An 18,191-nucleotide genomic window follows, 5' to 3' on the forward strand; every position below is an offset into this window, starting at 1 on the left:
GCAATTGGAGAATCTGTTACGTCTCCAGAAAGCCCTAAAGGGGAAAGCCAGACAACAGGTGGAGTCGTTGTTGATCCACCCATCCAGTGTAGATGCGGCCATGAAAACATTAGAATTTCATTACGGTCGCCCAGAGCTACTTATTAGAAGCCAAATAGCGAAAGTTCGAGCGTTCCCACCCGTTACCGGAGGACGAATCGCCGATATACTCAATTTTAGCACGATGGTATCAAACTTAGCTGCCTTTCTAGAAAATTCGGGTGCGGTACCACATCTAAATAATCCAATGTTGCTCGACGAATTAATCAGCAAACTGCCGCTGAACAAGAGGGAAGAGTGGACTCGCCACATCTTCGAAATGCAAAAGCCATATCCCACTGTGCGTGAATTTAGCAATTGGTTGCAGCACACCGCCATGTATGTGTCCATGGCAATAGATGTTATGCCAACAAAGTATCAACATTTTCGCTTTCATTGATGAAGGCGCAAAAATATCCCTATTGGAGGAAAATATAGCGAACGTTCTCGGCCTCAAAGGCAAATCCAATTTACTTCGCCTGAAGTGGATAGGCAATCAAAGCATGAGCGAACAGTCGCGGCAAGTGTCATTTGAAATTGCCGGCGCAAATGAAGCAGCAACGAGTTATGAAATGAGGGGAGTGCGTACAACAAAAAAGTTGTATTTGCCACAGCAGACGTTAAATTTGAACGACTTCATACAACGTCACGAACAATTGGCAAATATACCAATCGCCGATTACAATAATGCAGTGCCGCAAATGCTTATTGGACTGTCGCATACAGAGTTAATACGAACAATAAAAACTGTGAATTTGGACGATGGCTTTGCAATCCACAAGACAATGTTAGGGTGGACATTATTTGGTTCGAACGAATATCGTTTGAGTGATGGCACTATTGGTCATGTCAATATTGAAAGCACACAATTAAACAAAATTAATTTACAAATTACAGAATATTTTGCAGCAGAAAAGTTTGAAATAAAGCAATTGCCAAGCGTTCGTTCAGAAGCTGATATTAGGGCGGAAAAGTTATTAAACGAGACGACAAGTTTCAGCATGGCCATGAAGCGCTTAGAGCAAATAGAAATGAAAATGGAACGGGAAAAAGACTACGGGGAATGGTATAAAGCAAAAATCAACGAGTACATCGAAAAGGAATACGCAAAGCGACTTTCACCTGATGAAGCTAATGTAAATGCTGATCGCACATGGTATTTACCACATTTCGCCACATGTAATGTAAACAAAGGAAACAAACGTAGACTTGTTTTCGATGCCGCAGCAAAAATAAATAATATGTCGTTGAATTGCGCCCTTATGAAAGGACCGGAGGAGTATCAACCAAAATCGCTGTTGGCAATATTGTGTAAGTTTAGACAAGGCAAATTTTCAGTATGTGGTGACATATGTGAGATGTTTCACCGGATTTTGATTCGCCACGAAGATCAAAATGTACAGCGCTTTCTTTGAAGAGGGGGCGATCGATCAAAACCGCCAGATATTTACGTTATGCGCGCCATGATATTTGGATCAATTAGCTCACCATGCTCTGCACAATTTGTAAAAAACGTGCACGCAGAAAAATATCGTGATGTGAATGCAAGAGCCGTCAATGCCATTGTGGATCGACACTATGTCGACGACTATATGGACAGTTTCGACACTGTCGAAGAATGCATTAAGGTTACCAAGGATGTCATCGATATCCATAGCCACGCCGGGTTCCAGTTAAGAGGGCTGACGTCAAATTCGTGCGACATTCTGTAAGCTGTATTACACAACGAACAACCGTGTAAGCAACAAAGAAATTATATGTATATGCCGAGGGGAAAGTGCTACCGAGAAGGTGCTTGGAATGCACTGGAACCCAAACAAAGATTACTTTTTCTTCAAATTGCTGTTTTCAAAAGTGCCCAAAGCAGTTTTAGACTGTAGTAGACGGTCAACGAAAGGTGAGATGCTGAGCGTTATTATGTCTATATTTGATCCGTTAGGTTTCGCGTGTGGGTTGGTGCTGCCGGCAAAAGTTTTGATGCAGAGTCTGTGGACCAGGAGTATAGATTGGCATGAGCCAATCCCCGAAGACATTTATAAGAAGTGGTTGCAGTGGTACAAAACGTTGAATACCATCGAAAATTTTAAAATGCCAAGATGTTATGGCGTACAATTCTTGAATCCGAATGCCGATATACAGCTACATATTTTTGTTGATGCGAGTGAGATTGCATTTGCTGTCGTTGCCTTTTGGAGAATTCATCACGCAAATAATACAGACATCGTATTCGCTGCTGGCCGATCCCGGTGCAGCCCGCTGAAGCCATTGTCCATTCCGAGACTGGAGTTACAATCAGCCGTCTTGGGAATAAAGTTGAGGGAAGCTGTCATCAACAGCCATGACGTACAGCCGCGTAAGTCAACATTTTGGTCAGATTCAAAAATAGTTCTCCAGTGGATAAGGTCTGACGCCAGGTGCTACAACAGTTCGTGGCACACCGTATAGCTGAGATCCTGCAAACATCTGAAGCCAGTCAGTGGAGGTGGGTACCAGGTAAAGAAAACCCAGCTGATGATGCTACACGCATAAAAACCTTTTCTCAAAATGGTAAGTGGTTAAATGGTCCGCCTTTTTTGAAATTGCTTGAACATAGTTGGCCAGCCATGCCAACCGAATTTGATAATAGCGAATGCCAAGAGGAGAGACGCTCCAAGCAAATATATACGATATCGTCAGCGGATAGAGTAATTCCATTTAATAAGTATTCAAATTACTATAAACTTTTAAGGGTGATGACATGGGTACCATACGCCATAATGAAATTCCGTAAGGTTGACGTACGTAGAAATGTATATGCATCAAAGCTAATTATTGCGAACGAGATCAAACAAACTGAATTACTGATATGCCTATTAGTACAACAAGATGTTTTTGCAGACGAATTTGAATCTTTGCGCAAAGGTGCGCCAATTACGAAATGCAGCTCTATATTTAAGCTAAGCCCGATGTTGGACAATGAGGGCCTTATACGACTAGGGGGTCGGATAGACTATGCCGAATGCGTACCAATGTCAACAAAGCGACCAATAATATTGCCAAGGAGTCATCCTATATCACGTCTTGTAGCTAAGCATTATCACGAACTTTTTCATCACCACAACTTTGAGTCAGCGTTGTGCGCCATACGTCGAAAGTTTTGGATTCCTAGTGCGCGCCGATTATTGGGTAAACGTTCAAAGCGGTATGCAATCAGAGTGTGATCTTCGAGGTGTAGAGTGGGTTTTCAATGCACCTGCCAACCCATCTGCCGGGGGCATATGGGAAAGAATGGTAAGAAGCGTAAAACGAGTTTTGATGTTCACGCTGAAGCAACGAGCGCCACAGTTGGAGACCATGCAAAGTCTTCTGATTGAAGCAGAAAATTTAATAAATTCGCGTCCATTAACACATGTGCCGGTAGAGAGTACCGACGCCGAGCCTCTGTCACCCAATCATTTTTTGCTAGGCTGCGCGAATGATGTACAAACTCCTGCGCTGTCAGAGAAGATATGTTTACGCAAGCAGTGGCACATAGCGCAGCAGCTGAAGCAGACTTTCTGGAAGAGGTGGATACTGGAGTATCTCCCTACCTTGACACGGCGTACGAAATGGTTTAAGAGGGTGAAGCCAATAGCTGTAGGTGACATCGTTATAGTTTGCGACGACAACGAGAGCCGAGGCCATTGGAAACGGGGTATCGTAACAGAAGCAAAGCCAGCCTCAGATGGTCAAGTTAGATCTGTTTTAGTCAAGACGTCAACAGGAATTTTACGGAGACCAGCGTCTAAAATTGCAGTGCTCGACGTTGGTAGTGATTCTTTCACCAGTGATGCGAATCACGGGGGGGAGGATGTTACCGATTAATAATACAATCCCAATTAAAATTGTTTTTTTGTACTAATTAGACGAAAACTGTATTCAAATACTTATGTACTAAACCTGAATTATCACTTTATACTAAAAAATTCCTTTGTAATATTTTACCAAAAAATGCAACTATGCCTTAACTGTAAACGCCATTGAATTGACCGAAGCGTTCTTTAAAAGTCCAGTTGCTTACGGAAATTCAGACGCGTACGAGGCGCGACAATATATAAAAACCTCACTTCTATTTTCACGCAATTTGTTAAACTTTGTTAATTTCATAAACATTAAATACATATACTTATAAAATACTTATAAAATATTTCATGAACAAGAAATAAAATACAGTGAACTTAAAGTGTTGTTTGTTATAATTTCGGAAGCCTCGTATTTTGAGCCATTGTTGCTTTTGCCTGCAACAGTCTGTCTAATGAAATGGTCGGCAAAATTCAAACTTACAGCGTCACATAAATGTTGCCAAATAGGCGCTGTACAATTTGTTAGTTTGGACAATGGACTCAAAATAAATTGGATTATCTTCTAAAGAACTCTTTAGATGTACTTTTTCGCGAATAATATTTATTTAATATATTTGTAATTAGTACAAAATTAAAATATTACAACTAAATAGGTGAGCGGTAACTATTACAACCTATGATTCAGGTTAATGTTTTAGCAACTTTTTCTTAATTTTTCAACTACTCTTAAGGAGGATCTCCACTCTTCGCTCCCTTTCCCTTCATCATGTTAGGTAATACCACTTGGGGCGCTGCACTTCCACAGCCCGCGACAAATCTATGGTGTCTCAAGATTTTATACCAGTTTCATTTGTCGCAGGCTGTATGCGGCTGCCCTCTAACGAAATCTAATCTTATGTAACAGGTTTGTCGCTTAAAATTTTCCACCCAACATTTTGAACAGAATCAACAGTAAATAACGTCAGGAGTGAACCGTAATGAATCTTCATTGGTTTGCACTGCATGCCCCGAACTTAATCTCTTCCTCCTGCATTGGTCTCTACAAACTACTGTCCAGTGAGTAACGGCTAAAGCTCATAGAAAATAGTCCATGGTAAAGCGAAATTATTATGCCAGAACTGTAGAAGTAACACACAAATTTAAATAAACATACCAACATTAAAAGCAGGAAGGATAACAGAAATTCACGTAGCGTAAAACCAGCGAATTGGCGCCAAAAAACAAATGAGCAAACTGGCAAAACTATTTGTAGTATTTACCACTGACAGCTGTGCTGTAGCGTTGAAGTGACCCACCTTTATGGGGCGCTTCACACTAATTTCTACTATTCGACTGTACTCAACTCCATTCAGCTCAGCTCAGCGCCACTTCATTTTGTGTGGCTGCCCGCCTGCCTTTCCATTTGACGTGCAAATTTTTATTTGTTTTTCCTTGTACTGCTGTTGTTGTTGCTGTTGTTTTTGGCATCACTACAAGTGCTTGCAAATGATGTACATACGCGAATAACAAAAGAACAACAACCACAATAACAGCAACGGTGGAGCAGTCCCCATGGCAGCACAAGTAAATTTATTATTTGTATACTTGTGTTGATTGTTGAACTCCACTGAAATACGAAGAAACGAAAAAAAACAACAAAAATTAAACAAATGTTAACAAAAGCAATAACAATGATAACAACATCAACAACAACAACAATGGCAACCATAGCAGCCATAGTAATGCATGTAGAGTGGCGAGTGGATTGAATGAGTTGTTGTTGTTGTTGGGCTGTAGCTGCTGCAAAAGTAAATATTGTGTAGTTATAGTTTGTTGTCGTTGTTGTTGCTGCTATTTTATGTATTGTTCAGATTCCAAATGTTAACTGCTGTTGCCCTGCTGCTTCTGCTGTTGTTGTTATTGCTGTTCCCATGTTGATTTAACTGCTTAGAGCTGCGCACGCATACATAAACATAAACACATACAACACAATCAACTGGTTGTTGTTGGAATTGTTGTTTACTATTTATTTGCAATGCAAATGTGGCGTACAGTGCATATCGAGCTGCATATATGTGTGTGTTAGCATAAGTACATGCAATTTTGGTTTGTGTGAGTGTGTGTGAGAGTGCGAGTGGGGTGGAGTACTTGAGTTTTGAGTTCGAGCACATTTGAATGCGAATAAATAAGCAAGCAGCAACAAATATGCGTTTGCATGTATGGCACGCACGCACACATACATGCATAAATTTGTATACATTCAAATATATAATACATCTATGCATATTCATATATGTATTTGCTTACATTTATATGCACAAAGCAGACTTGAATTAATGATTAATGTCTGCTGTGTATAGTATGTTTGCGTATGTATGTATGTATGTATATGTAGGCACTGATAAAGCCCTTGTCAAATGTGCATTTGTGAAATGTCATTTTCGTTTAAAAGAAATGCTTTAAATATTCTGTTTCTGTTTCTTTTAGAATTTGTATTTTGTATTCTGTTGTCCTTTTTGTTGTTTTTTAAGGGAATTTCAAGTCTTGTTGATGCTTCGTTATTTCCCATTGCACCCATCACACAATAGTGAAATGCAAAGCAATATATTTGAGTGGACGATCTTTTGACAAGTGGTTCGGCGCACGAATGTGCAGAAAATAAAAAAAAAAAGAAAAAGAAAAAAAGAGAAAAATAAGAGTTCTTAAAAACTATTTCACTCATACATCCATAATAAGTATAGAAAATGCATTTTACAGGAGAGGACTGTGGAACACAGGATTCATGTGTGAATCAGTAAGAAATTTCGGTAAATGCTTTATGGGGTGAGACATCTCGTAACTTCGTATTGACAAGCAATCTCAAAAACGTGAATATAATTTTTTGTTTTTTTAATTTTTACGGTGAATAATCTGTGTTTACCTTGAACTGGCCTTCAATTTAACTTCGCAAGGACAATTGGGTAACAAATTTTAATTCAGCATTTTTCTAAATTTGTTCTTGAAAAAAATGAGTTTTTAAGTTTTTAGGTAGTAAGGGGATGATTTCGCTTCTTAAGAAGTGTTAGAACTACAATAAAAAAATGCCAAAGCGAGTTTGAATACACAAATTTTCTCATAAAAATATTTCTATTCGAGGATATGTTTTGAATTATTGAAATTCGGGGCAAGACAATTTCTTCCGAAGCCATTTACGAGCTTTAAAAAGAAATTATTAAAATTGGTCAATAATTTGTATTTCGTTGTATTTTAACAAAATGGGTAAAAAATCACCGCTGTGCGGTATCTCATTAGTAACAACCAAAACATAAAAAGATACAGTGCAAAATTAATCCAACTCACGATGACTCATACAGATCCAAGCCTCAAATCAAATGCCCGCTTTCTCAGTTTATTCTTTATAAGGTTTTTAAACCTCGTTTGGTTGTACCCCGGAAGTAAGGATTTCGTCTGATTTAGTTCCATAGTTTGGTGCCAGCTAACATCCCTTAGTATTTGCTCTTCACTTTTAAGTTTCTCCTCGATGGTGTGTTGTTCCATAGTAAGGAAGGGCTTGGGCCCTGTTAAAGACGAGGCCACCATGTCTTTTCCGCACCCATTCTTCTAGTGAAACGTATGCCCTACGCCAGCGGAAGCATCAGCAACAGTTGCTATGCCACAAGTAATATCGACTATTAAAATCGAGTACCTTTTCATCTTTTCAGTTACGAATTTTCACAACACAACTATCGACGTCGCTAATACATTCCATCTGTGTACGACCCACTGTGAAGCTCCAATTCGACGCTTGAGTAGTTGGAGCATTTAGGCAACTATTAGGGTATTTTGTGGGGCGATCGCATGGGGTGAACGCTGGGATTTCCAAACGGTGCCAATTAGTCCAAACCAGAATATACTTACCTGTGTGGGCTGGTTATTACATTAACTAAGAAGCATAATAAATTTCAGAAATTTGCAACATTAACTCAATTCTGTCAAAGTGGATTTGTGATATTTGAAGGTAAGGGACCTGCAATCTCACAAAGCCAATGGCAACAAAATCTTACGTGATGACTATTAAATCTTACATGAAACAAATATTTTAGTAATACAATGCACACACAATTCCCAAGCTCTAAAATTTACTTAACCCCCATTGTGTTGGCTATAACAAAAATTTTTTAGTACATTTTGGTTCGAACACAAGAACTAAACACGAAAATGCATTCTCATTAAAACAGGAATTACTTCTCATTTGCGCATGTCGAGGCACCCATGGACAACAGATACCAATGGTCATTAAGGTACAGAATCTAAGTAGCTAATATAGCTAGATATGTACAAGTAACGACCAACACAATCTTTCACACACGTAGCCACTCATAAAAGCAGTCAGCCAAGCAGCCACGTAGCCAAGTCGCAAGCTGCAAACAGTTGACCGTCTGTCCCCCACGTTGGTCCATAAAGTAATTAAATTTAATCCGACTCACAGCAAATTTAAACGGATGACCGAACGCAACTAGCACACGCCACGACTTGTACGTAGTGCAGAGAAAGCAGGCACACACACACAAACATGCACATATACGCATATAAATAGCTGCATGCCACGTTGCGTAAAGGGCACTCAATGGCAAGCCTACGAAACAATTGTGAAGGACAGTCGAAGCCGAGGGATTGTGAGTCAAGAGCTGAAGATTGTTTGTCGGGGTTCGCTTACCGAGCACATTCTGGCAGACTGTCGGCACTTTGGTTTAAGGTTGGCTACATAGTCAGTCAGCGCTTTTGTTCTACCTGATGTTTTGTGTGCCTCTGTCTGTCAATTTGTGAATGCCGGTATTGTGCTCGTTATTGTTGTTGTTGTACGTACTTGAACTTCAACAAAGTGGAAAGATGCATAAATATTTTGCAATAGCAGCGTGCCGGGCGGTAAACAGCGGCAGCAGTTAGACTGGGCTTGCTGCGAAGAGTTTGATGTGTTGACATTTGGGTTGAGTGGCTGCAGAGGCTGTCTAAAGAATGCCGTTGGTCCGTTGTGCGTCCAGCATGCGTGGTTGCTCAACGAACCAAAACATTATTGCCTCTTGGTGACTTGTCTATTTTATGACCATTCTAGCTTTGTGTCATTCACAACCGCATTTGTTGGTATGCGCCAGTGTGTGAGGGCATAAATAACTAAGAGTTGTGAAGAGAAGGACAGTGGGCGCTGTATTAAAATTTACAAACTAAGTAAAGCTGGAAAATATGATAAAATACTTACATAGCAATACTAACCGTTTAAGTGATTTTATGACAGAATATGAGACACTATACTTTGGCCAAATTCAGTTTATTCTTCTAATAAGACAGTATTGCCTGTGGTATGAAAACGTAAGTTACAAAAAAACATTTCAACGACATGTTTTGATATAAAAAATAAGGGACGAATTGGATTACAAGCAAAAAGGAAATGAGAAGAAGAATAACAACCAATTAGTTTAAAATTGCACAAAAATACTTTCGCCAACAAAAAACTAAATGAAGGGTTCTCTAACAGATATGAATCGATGTTAAGAGGGTGAATATTTTCAGATGTTTATGCTTAAGAGCTTAGCTTTCAGAGTTAAGTTTTGGCGATACAGATAACGTTAGGCTACTCAGGCACTTTCCATATAATAACGCATCATTTGTGCAAGGTTTTTCTAAGATTTCCTTCAAAAATATATGAAATTGAAGCAGTTAACAAGGAATCGATGGAGCCGGCTTGAAATAAAGTTTGTTTTCCGGTGAACTCATAACTCGAAACAGAATCATCTGAAAAAAAGGATTTGTTTTCATTTTTAAAATTTTCGTAGCAAATAGCAAAAAATTCGATTGTGTCTGACATTTGTGATGAGTCGCACGTGCCGTGATGATCTTTCCGATGCGACGTGAAGGACACCTGGTGATTTATGTGAGAAAGTGCTGAATTTGCAAAATTTCATAGCGATTCCTGCAGTAGAGTATAAGTTATGGCGTACGCGGGGTTTAAAAATGGAAGTTTCAGAAAAATTCCTGAAAATAGAACGGGTACGGGAATCCGGACTGGAGCAACGTACGCTCAAATACTCATGTCTTCGTAAATTTTGCTCCGATCAGAATTTTGTTACAATATTTTTGAGGTATTATGTTGACATTAAAAATAAAAAAAGTCTAAAAGCTGTATGAGGTTTACGACGACACAGATATAGGCAACGAAGAAAGATCCAGTGGTTGTATAATGTATAGCAATGCTGCCAACGACATAGTTACCCAATATCGGGTGGGAAGGTCCGTCAACAGCACATAAATGGTTTGAAGAATTTTCATTCTCACTTCGTGTGCCATAGAAGTCGTTACTTATGGTTTCGAGGATATCAAGCTGCAGGATATTACACCGCATGCGAATTGAGCATCTCCTTAGATACTTTGCAAATCTGCGCTAGTTTCTACACATACTCTATTTGCCGAAATATAATTCTTCGACATGTCAGGTTGCTTCTTTGGTTGCTCTATTGCGATTAGAACTTTCTCCGTATTTATGCCCACTAACTTGGCTAAATTTCCAGGAAAATTCTAGGAAACTTTAGGCAAAACAAGGAAATCACGCTCTTTAAATTTTCTCTTAGAAAAACTCAAAAAATTTAAATTTCTAATTGGGTTTCTCCACTTTTTGGTATACATACATTTTCTTTTGCCCTATTGAAAGTTTTACAAATTAATTATCAGAAAATTTATTGTGGCCACGTGGTCACAACAACTGTTTCAAAATAGCAACTGCTTTAAATTGCGATTATATGTATGTGCTGTGTGCATTTATTTTTATCGTTAAATTTCACGCCTCAACGGCCACAAAGTGACTTCAATTACAAATAATTGAAAAAAATTAGGAATTTACAATAGAAAGCAAGTAATCAAAAGCAGCATTGTAACTATAGTTTGGCAAGCTAATAGGACTATGAATAAGTTCGTGCGGTTTTACAACAGATGGCGTAACTTGATTATTATTCCATCGATCCACATTTCCAAACATTCATTGGAGAGCTACTGTCGTAAGGCACAAACGTCAGTATAAGTTTTTTATTTGAAGCGTAAACAACAATATTTTTACCACACTTGAAAATGTCGAATTTCGTGCCAAATAATGTGTTTTTGCGGGGAATTTTTTAATATGAAGAAAAAAGCAGCCGAAAGTCATCGTATCTTGGTGGAAGTTTATGGTGAGCATGCTCTAGCTGAGCGAACGTGCCAGAAGTGGTTTGCACGCTTTAAAAGTGGTGATTTTGGCTTGGAAGACGAAGAACGCGAGGGTGCGCCGCCAAAGTTCATGGATACCGAATTGGAGGAATTGCTCGATCAAGATCCGGCTCAAACGCAAGAAGAGGTTGCAAAAACTTTGGGAGTTGATCAATCAACCATTTCCAAACGTTTAAAAGCCATGGGAATGATCCGAAAGGTAGGCCATTGGGTGCCGTATGAATTGAAGCCAAGAGACGTTGAACGCCGTTTTATGGCATGCGAACAACTGCTTCAACGGCACAAAAGAAAGGGTTTTTTGCATCGAATTGTGACTGGCGATGAAAAGTGGGTCCATTACGACAATCCAAAACGTCGGGCAACGTATGGATACCCTGGCCATGCTTCAACATCGACGTCGGCGCAGAATATTCATGGCCTGAAGGTTATGCTGTGTATCTGGTGGGACCAGCTGGGTGTTGTGTATTATGAGCTACTGAAACCGAATGAAACGATTACGGGGGATGTCTACCGACGACAATTGATGCGTTTGAGCCGAGCACTGCGAGAAAAACGGCCGCAATACGCCGATAGACACGACAAAGTTATTTTGCAACATGACAATGCTCGGCCACATGTTGCACAAGTGGTCAAAACATACTTAGAAACGCTCAAATGGGATGTCCTACCCCACCCGCCGTATAGTCCAGACCTTGCGCCATCCGATTACTATCTCTTCCGATCGATGCAACATGGCCTGGCTGACCAGCACTTCCGTAATTACGATGAAGTCAAAAAATGGATCGATTCGTGGATTGCGGCAAAACCGACCGAATTTTTCACAAAGGGAATCCGTGAATTGCCAGAAAGATGGGAAAAAGTAGTAGCAAGCGATGGACAATACTTTGAATATTAAATTTGTAACCATTTTACGTCAATAAAGTTTCAAATTTCGAAAAAAAACCGCACGAACTTATTCATAGTCCTATTATATGCAGCAGCAGTGAATAAAGAAGTAATATTTAAAAGTAAATTAAATAAAATAGAAATAAATTCTGCTAGTAAAACAAAGAAGCTTTGAAATGGCAACAAATAAAATGAAATAAAATAAAGGAAAATCACACAATTCGAAACAATTGAAGTGCACCAAGCAAATAGGCGAGCACGTTTTGCACCTAAATAAAAAGTACAACAACAACTATAAAACTACAAAATTTACATACACTTCAACCGGCAGCAGCCAGTATTGCATATTAATGAGCGCAAACCGTTATCCTTGAGTGCGATGGTACGCAGGTGGCGTGGCGCGGCGGTCAATCCTTTCACCGCCTACCTGCTGACCGTTTTGGCCAAAAGTATTCGTGTGTTTGTATGTAATTGTGGGTGTATTTGAAAATCGCTTACGCATTTTGCATAACAGTGCAGTAAATGCTGCTGGTGAATTTCCAAGTAGTGCGCAATGTAGTTTTGTAAGTGTGCATTCCTACAAAAACGTGTGGCTGTGTCTGCGATAATATATTTTGTTTCCTTTTTGGGTGAATTCTTCCTTTTGTGTATGTGACTTTTTATGTGAATTGATTTTAATTTCATCAGAATGATTTTCTCCTTTTACCCTTTACATGTATTTGTGTTTCAACTGCATTTTAGTGTTTTTTAACTCTTATTTTTGTAACCTTTTAGTTTTATGGTTTAATTTGGTGTTTTGCATAAAAATTGGCGCCGAAACGTGCTGCCATCGACACCTGCAGTTTTTGCTGTCGGCATAAAATAATTGTATAAAATTTATAGTATTTGCATTTCAAATGTGCGGCGTATTTTAAACGAAACTGTTTTTATTTTTGGAATGATGTAGTGGAGTTTAAGGTCTTAAAATGACTGGTTTTCGTGGCTGGTCAGCTCTAAAAGCGTCCCCTGTATGTGCTAATTTAATTCTTAGCCAGCTCATTCCAATCCAAGGTTGATCTGGGAATGTTTTAAAATCCTCAACACCCTAGCATCAAGAAACTTTGTTCCGGGACATGAGGGGCATAAAGGGAATGAAATTGCGGATACTTTAGCGAAAAAGGGGACAAACACTCCCTTAATAGGTCCTGTTTTCTTCTGGGTAAACAACAGCTTTAAAAGTGCCTTTCTACGTGAGCAGGAACAACGAGGCCTAATCGATTAGTGGAGAGCCGGATCGGGCTTGTGGCAATCGAAAATACTCCTAGATCTGGAACGGATAAAGGCAGAAGCAATCCTTAATCTAAGCAGAAAGTACATACAATTTTACACTGAACTACTAACAGGACACTGTAAACTTAATTATCACATGAAAAAGATAGGTGTGATAGAAAACGATTCTTGTAGACTCTGCAAAGAGGCACAAGAAACAGCAGAACACGTTCTATGTGACTGCCCAGCGGTGGCACGACGCAGATTAAATTACCTGGGAAGTGGGGCTATAAATCCAAAACTCCTGGTAGAAATTAAGCTTGCCGAAGTTTTAGGATTTATTAATAGCCTAAAACTGTTCGAGTAGGCTACATGGCTGCACAATAGATCTATTCAGGTCGCGGTGCACAAATAGCCAATCAATAATAATAATAGTTCAGCTTGCTGTGCCTCCAATCGACAGTTATTAATGGCAACCTTTCTATTATGCTGAGAGAATGCGTCGAGGCTGTTCTTGGACTCTTCTTGTAAGATACCAAGACGGATTTTCTAGAAGTCTTATGCACCTTAGCTCGCTTGTGATGGCAGGACAAACTGTATGAGTTCAGGCAATTAAATGGTAAATGTGTAGAACAAGAAGTCTTCTCATTACTTCAGAGTACGTGCTGTTGGGCAAGTATTATAAGTAAAAAAGGCATAATGTCGTCTTGGTCTTTCTTGTCGGCATTCGCCGGCGAAAGAAAAAAGTGACTGCCGCGTTTTCCATCCTTGCCCAAACTTTAAAAGAGGTCAAAAAAAAGTAGAAGGATATTATACAATTTCTTTCCAAATTTATCTTACCATTTTAGCCGTGTCTCCTTCACTCTCATCCTTTTCTATAAAGTAGAATTATTCTTCCAAAATCTTGTCTTGTATTTACAACAATGCCATTTTCCTTTTATACGGCAGCTGAAAAATTGCCAAATATCAACGCTTTTTTTTTGAACCACTTGCAACTTGCGCTTTATTTTAACAAAATTCAGTAATCTACAGAACTGCAGATCCGAAATTTTATTTTTAATTCTGAGTAAAAAAATTGCCGAATTTTTATAAATTTTATACAAAGTTCGAAACTTTGCTTATAAAATATTCCGGTTTTATAGATATACATAAGTAATTTATTACTAGCATCTTCTTCTTTAAAAATGTGTATTCCAATATTAAACCCTGTTTTTTTTTATTAAAAAATCCCGGTTTCATAGGTATACGCCCGGTTAAATTTGTCATTCCTAGTTATTGTTCTTAGCTATGAAATTTTACACTCATTTGCACAAAGTAATTTTTTTCGCCTCGCTCTTTTTCTTCGCCCTCATTTTAGCACCGTTGATCGCTTGTGGTCGATTACCGAGGATTTGAATATTTTATACAAAGAGAATTGGACACGTTTGGCCGCACAGGAGGTGCAACATTTTCAGGTAAGTGTCGGCGTTTGCAAATGAATAGCAAATAAAGGCATAAATATAAAATCGAACTGATACTGATACTTACATATAAGTATATTAAGCTATAAATACATGCACAAACGACTCATGTTGACTTTTCCATACTTTGTCGCACGCACATACACACATACATACATATGTATTCATTGACGATATCCATTTCGATGTGCGAATGCCCGAAACGTGGCCATTGTTCGCTGACTTCATTTGTGCGAGTGTCCAGCTGCCAAAAAATTGTCACACAGAGCCACACACACATAGAACTTATGGACTGTTACATGCCAGCCATGACTTGCTTGTTTCACTTTGTAATTTATTTAATGGTTGCACAAACATTTTTTTTGTGTACTTTGTATGTACTCGCACGCATACACATGCACGTATTTACATATTAAACATAGCCTCGTACGTATGCAAGTATGCGCTCACATAATTTGTTGGCTCTCGACTTCATTATTTCAGCTTGACTGGTTTTTGCTATTCATATACTCATCAATTGTTTTTGCTTTGTGGTTGTTATCACACGTGTCCACTGACATTTGGTAGTGCCAAGGCGCTTTATTGCGTGTGTATGTTAACATGCAAAGCACATTTCAGCATTTTCAGTGGTGCTAAGTATTTGTACGAATGTGCTGGCAATCATATATACTTAACAAGTTCCACTTCCCTTTTCGTTCTCAATTTCATTTCCATTTTCCCTTTCATTAAAAAAAATTCAGCACTCATTGTTGCTGCATTAAATTATTCATACGTACATATGTGCATATGCACAGTTACATGAATATTTGGACTCGCACTCATTCTTCTGGCATTTTTATTTCTTATCTGCTTCTTCACATGTTTCTGTCTCTTCTCTTCCGCAGGAGACCTTGCTGCGCGCCGTACGCCAATCGAAACTCTATCAACCTGGCGAACCAATGAATCCACCCACACACAAGTGGACTTATGCATCGGCGTTTCTTTATTCATTAACTTTAATTACAACAATAGGTGAGTGCACATATACAGATATAAATACGTCTACATCAATTTATATATTCATACGAAAGTGTAGAACTGTGATAAATAATGGGCCTGTCTCTTTGAACACGATTTGTTCTTTGATTGGAATTGCAATCTTTTGCGTAGCAAGTAGTTTTCCACTGCCGTAGGACGTGACGCGAGCTTATCTATTAATTTCTTACTCATTCGTCAGGGTCAACGCTAAACGACCTTTCAAGTGCTTAATTTGTTGTAAGTGTGGGAGTGAGATTGAGTGGTCGTTGGCGTGGTTTAATTATGTGGGAAGGAGTACAGCAGGAAGGACGATTGTAGATAGAATGAGTTAATGATGTTGTGAAGAACATTATAGATAATGAAAAAATAAGATAGATGGTATGGCCAAGTGGCAAATTTTGGTAGATAAGCAGCGTTGCCAGGTAGGTAGGTAGGTTGGGTGGTTGTCATAGCGACACACTTACACCTTTCACAGGCCCATTATTATACCACTGGAGCTTATCCTTACCCTACGTGTTCCTCTTCAAATCATCCGGTAACTTTAATAAACGAGCAGAGCTTCGCAGGTAAACAGCAGTTTTCTTTAATAAAAAGTTTCTATTATGTGGCAAATTTATTTTTTGTTTAAATCAGATAGCATGCGAACAAAAGTTTGAGATCATCAGCCAAAATTTCCTTCAAGCACTTCGTGCAAGCCTTTTGGGTATCCTCCATGCTTCAATTCGAAGAGATCTTTGGAAAGGCACAGCACAAATTGTTGGCGATCGCTGTTTCACAGGGCGTATGAGTGACTATTTATCAATTTTATGCGTATACTAATAAATGAGAAAAATTTTGAAAGATAAACTTTTAGTCAAATTTTCGTTTTCAGAGCTCTATTAAGCATATCAGCTACTCCAGAGAAGAGCCATAAATTGCAATAATTGTTTTCGCGTTTTAAACAGCTTATCAATATTAGAGTTGCCATACAATTTGCGACATTTTATGTAGCTTAGCAAAACACCAGTATAGTTTTGTATACGCACGCTTCAGTTCCATTTAAATGAATGAATATTGTGCCAATTAGCATTTTCGTGGAACTTATGTGCATATAGAATCGCTAACTATGTAAATATGTACATATGAAATGAAGTTGAAATTCGCTACAAAAAACTGGTGGGAATTATGATTTTCGTAGGATTTGCATTTGAAAGTATATACTTTGAAATGGTAGAAGCGGTCGTTTACTACATCGCGCCATGGCGTATGATGAGCGGTTGTTTGATTAGCCATACAATTAGTTGCAATGGTTTCATAAACAGAATACAGAGGAAGCAGCTTTAACATATATGTAAGTATTGATATTTTATTAATTAGTTTCCATTGTATTTTATTGAGCCAGTAATCATGAAGGGATCTTGGTTTTTTAACAAATATTTTTTACACAAATTTTTATCATTAGAAAATGTGTAAAAACTCCGACATGGCATGACCTCGCCTGGCAATGTTTCGGAGTGTTTTGAATCCCTTTGATGATATATTTTCGATTGAAATTTCTGGGCTGTATCTTTTCCGAGAAATATATCAAATAGCAAATAGAAAATATCAACTATGGAGTAAATTTAGTCTAGCAATGCTCTACTAAGCAGAGAAAAATAGCACAGATCATTTTGAAAGAAATATAATCTCTTTATATGAGTCATCGACCAGAGAAAGTAATGATTGGTAAGTTGTTTGGTTCATTGAGGCAATATAAGCAGTGCGCTGATCTGCGAAGGTAGGCACTTAAACGTGAATTGGTGTGTTAGTGGATACCATATTTAACTTCAAGACTATGAACATGGGTTGAAGCAGTCGTCGTTGCAACGGCTCAAAAAAGTTGCAGTAGCGCTAAATTAATAAAGGGTTTTTCAATAAGGGTGGGTAGATGTTGGAATAAAAGGCGTTTGCTGTGTGGAACGTAGCGCCGTCCTGCTGGAACCACATGTCGTCTAGGTCCATATGGTTCAATATGGGCCATAAGAAATTGGAAGGGCCCCCACATCTACCGAAAAATGGGCGCAATGCGCGCAACATTTGCGTTAATGAACACTCATTTGGTTAATAAAGTTTTATCATTTGAACGTGCTATTCAATCGTGTAACTTGCCCTGATGATTTGGCATAAACAACTGAATAATAAACAAAAGATTTGACAGATGTCACCAAAACAAAATGGCTGCCACAGGGCGCCAAAATCGAACCACGCCAATTAAAAAACCTTTTAGAAGCTCTCAGAATAAGTTGCGAAGATGATGTCAACTGTTTTATTGGAATTCAAAAACTACCGCATTGGTTACCACTAAGAACGAAAAATAATTTCATTTTGCGAACTTTTTGACCTACCCTCGTATGCATAAAATATTATCTCTAATATTGCGTTTAATTGCTCGCCAATCGATGACATCTTTTTCTACACTATTTCTTTGCACTTAGCAACTTTGTACCACCACACT

General features: G+C 38.7%; 1 protein-coding gene across 1 annotated transcript in view; it reads left to right on the top strand.

Moving 5' to 3' along the window:
• The window catches only part of LOC129238438 (TWiK family of potassium channels protein 7), a 100,581-nt gene that overhangs the window by 13,865 nt on the left and 68,525 nt on the right, over positions 1-18,191 (top strand). The window contains exons 3-4 of the mRNA XM_054873463.1: positions 14,599-14,695; positions 15,586-15,712. Of these exons, the coding sequence (XP_054729438.1) occupies positions 14,599-14,695; positions 15,586-15,712 (224 nt within the window). The remainder of the gene's footprint in view (positions 1-14,598; positions 14,696-15,585; positions 15,713-18,191) is intronic.

Source organism: Anastrepha obliqua, chromosome 2 (genome assembly GCF_027943255.1).
Source record: "Anastrepha obliqua isolate idAnaObli1 chromosome 2, idAnaObli1_1.0, whole genome shotgun sequence".
Classification (NCBI taxonomy): Eukaryota; Metazoa; Arthropoda; class Insecta; order Diptera; family Tephritidae; genus Anastrepha; species Anastrepha obliqua.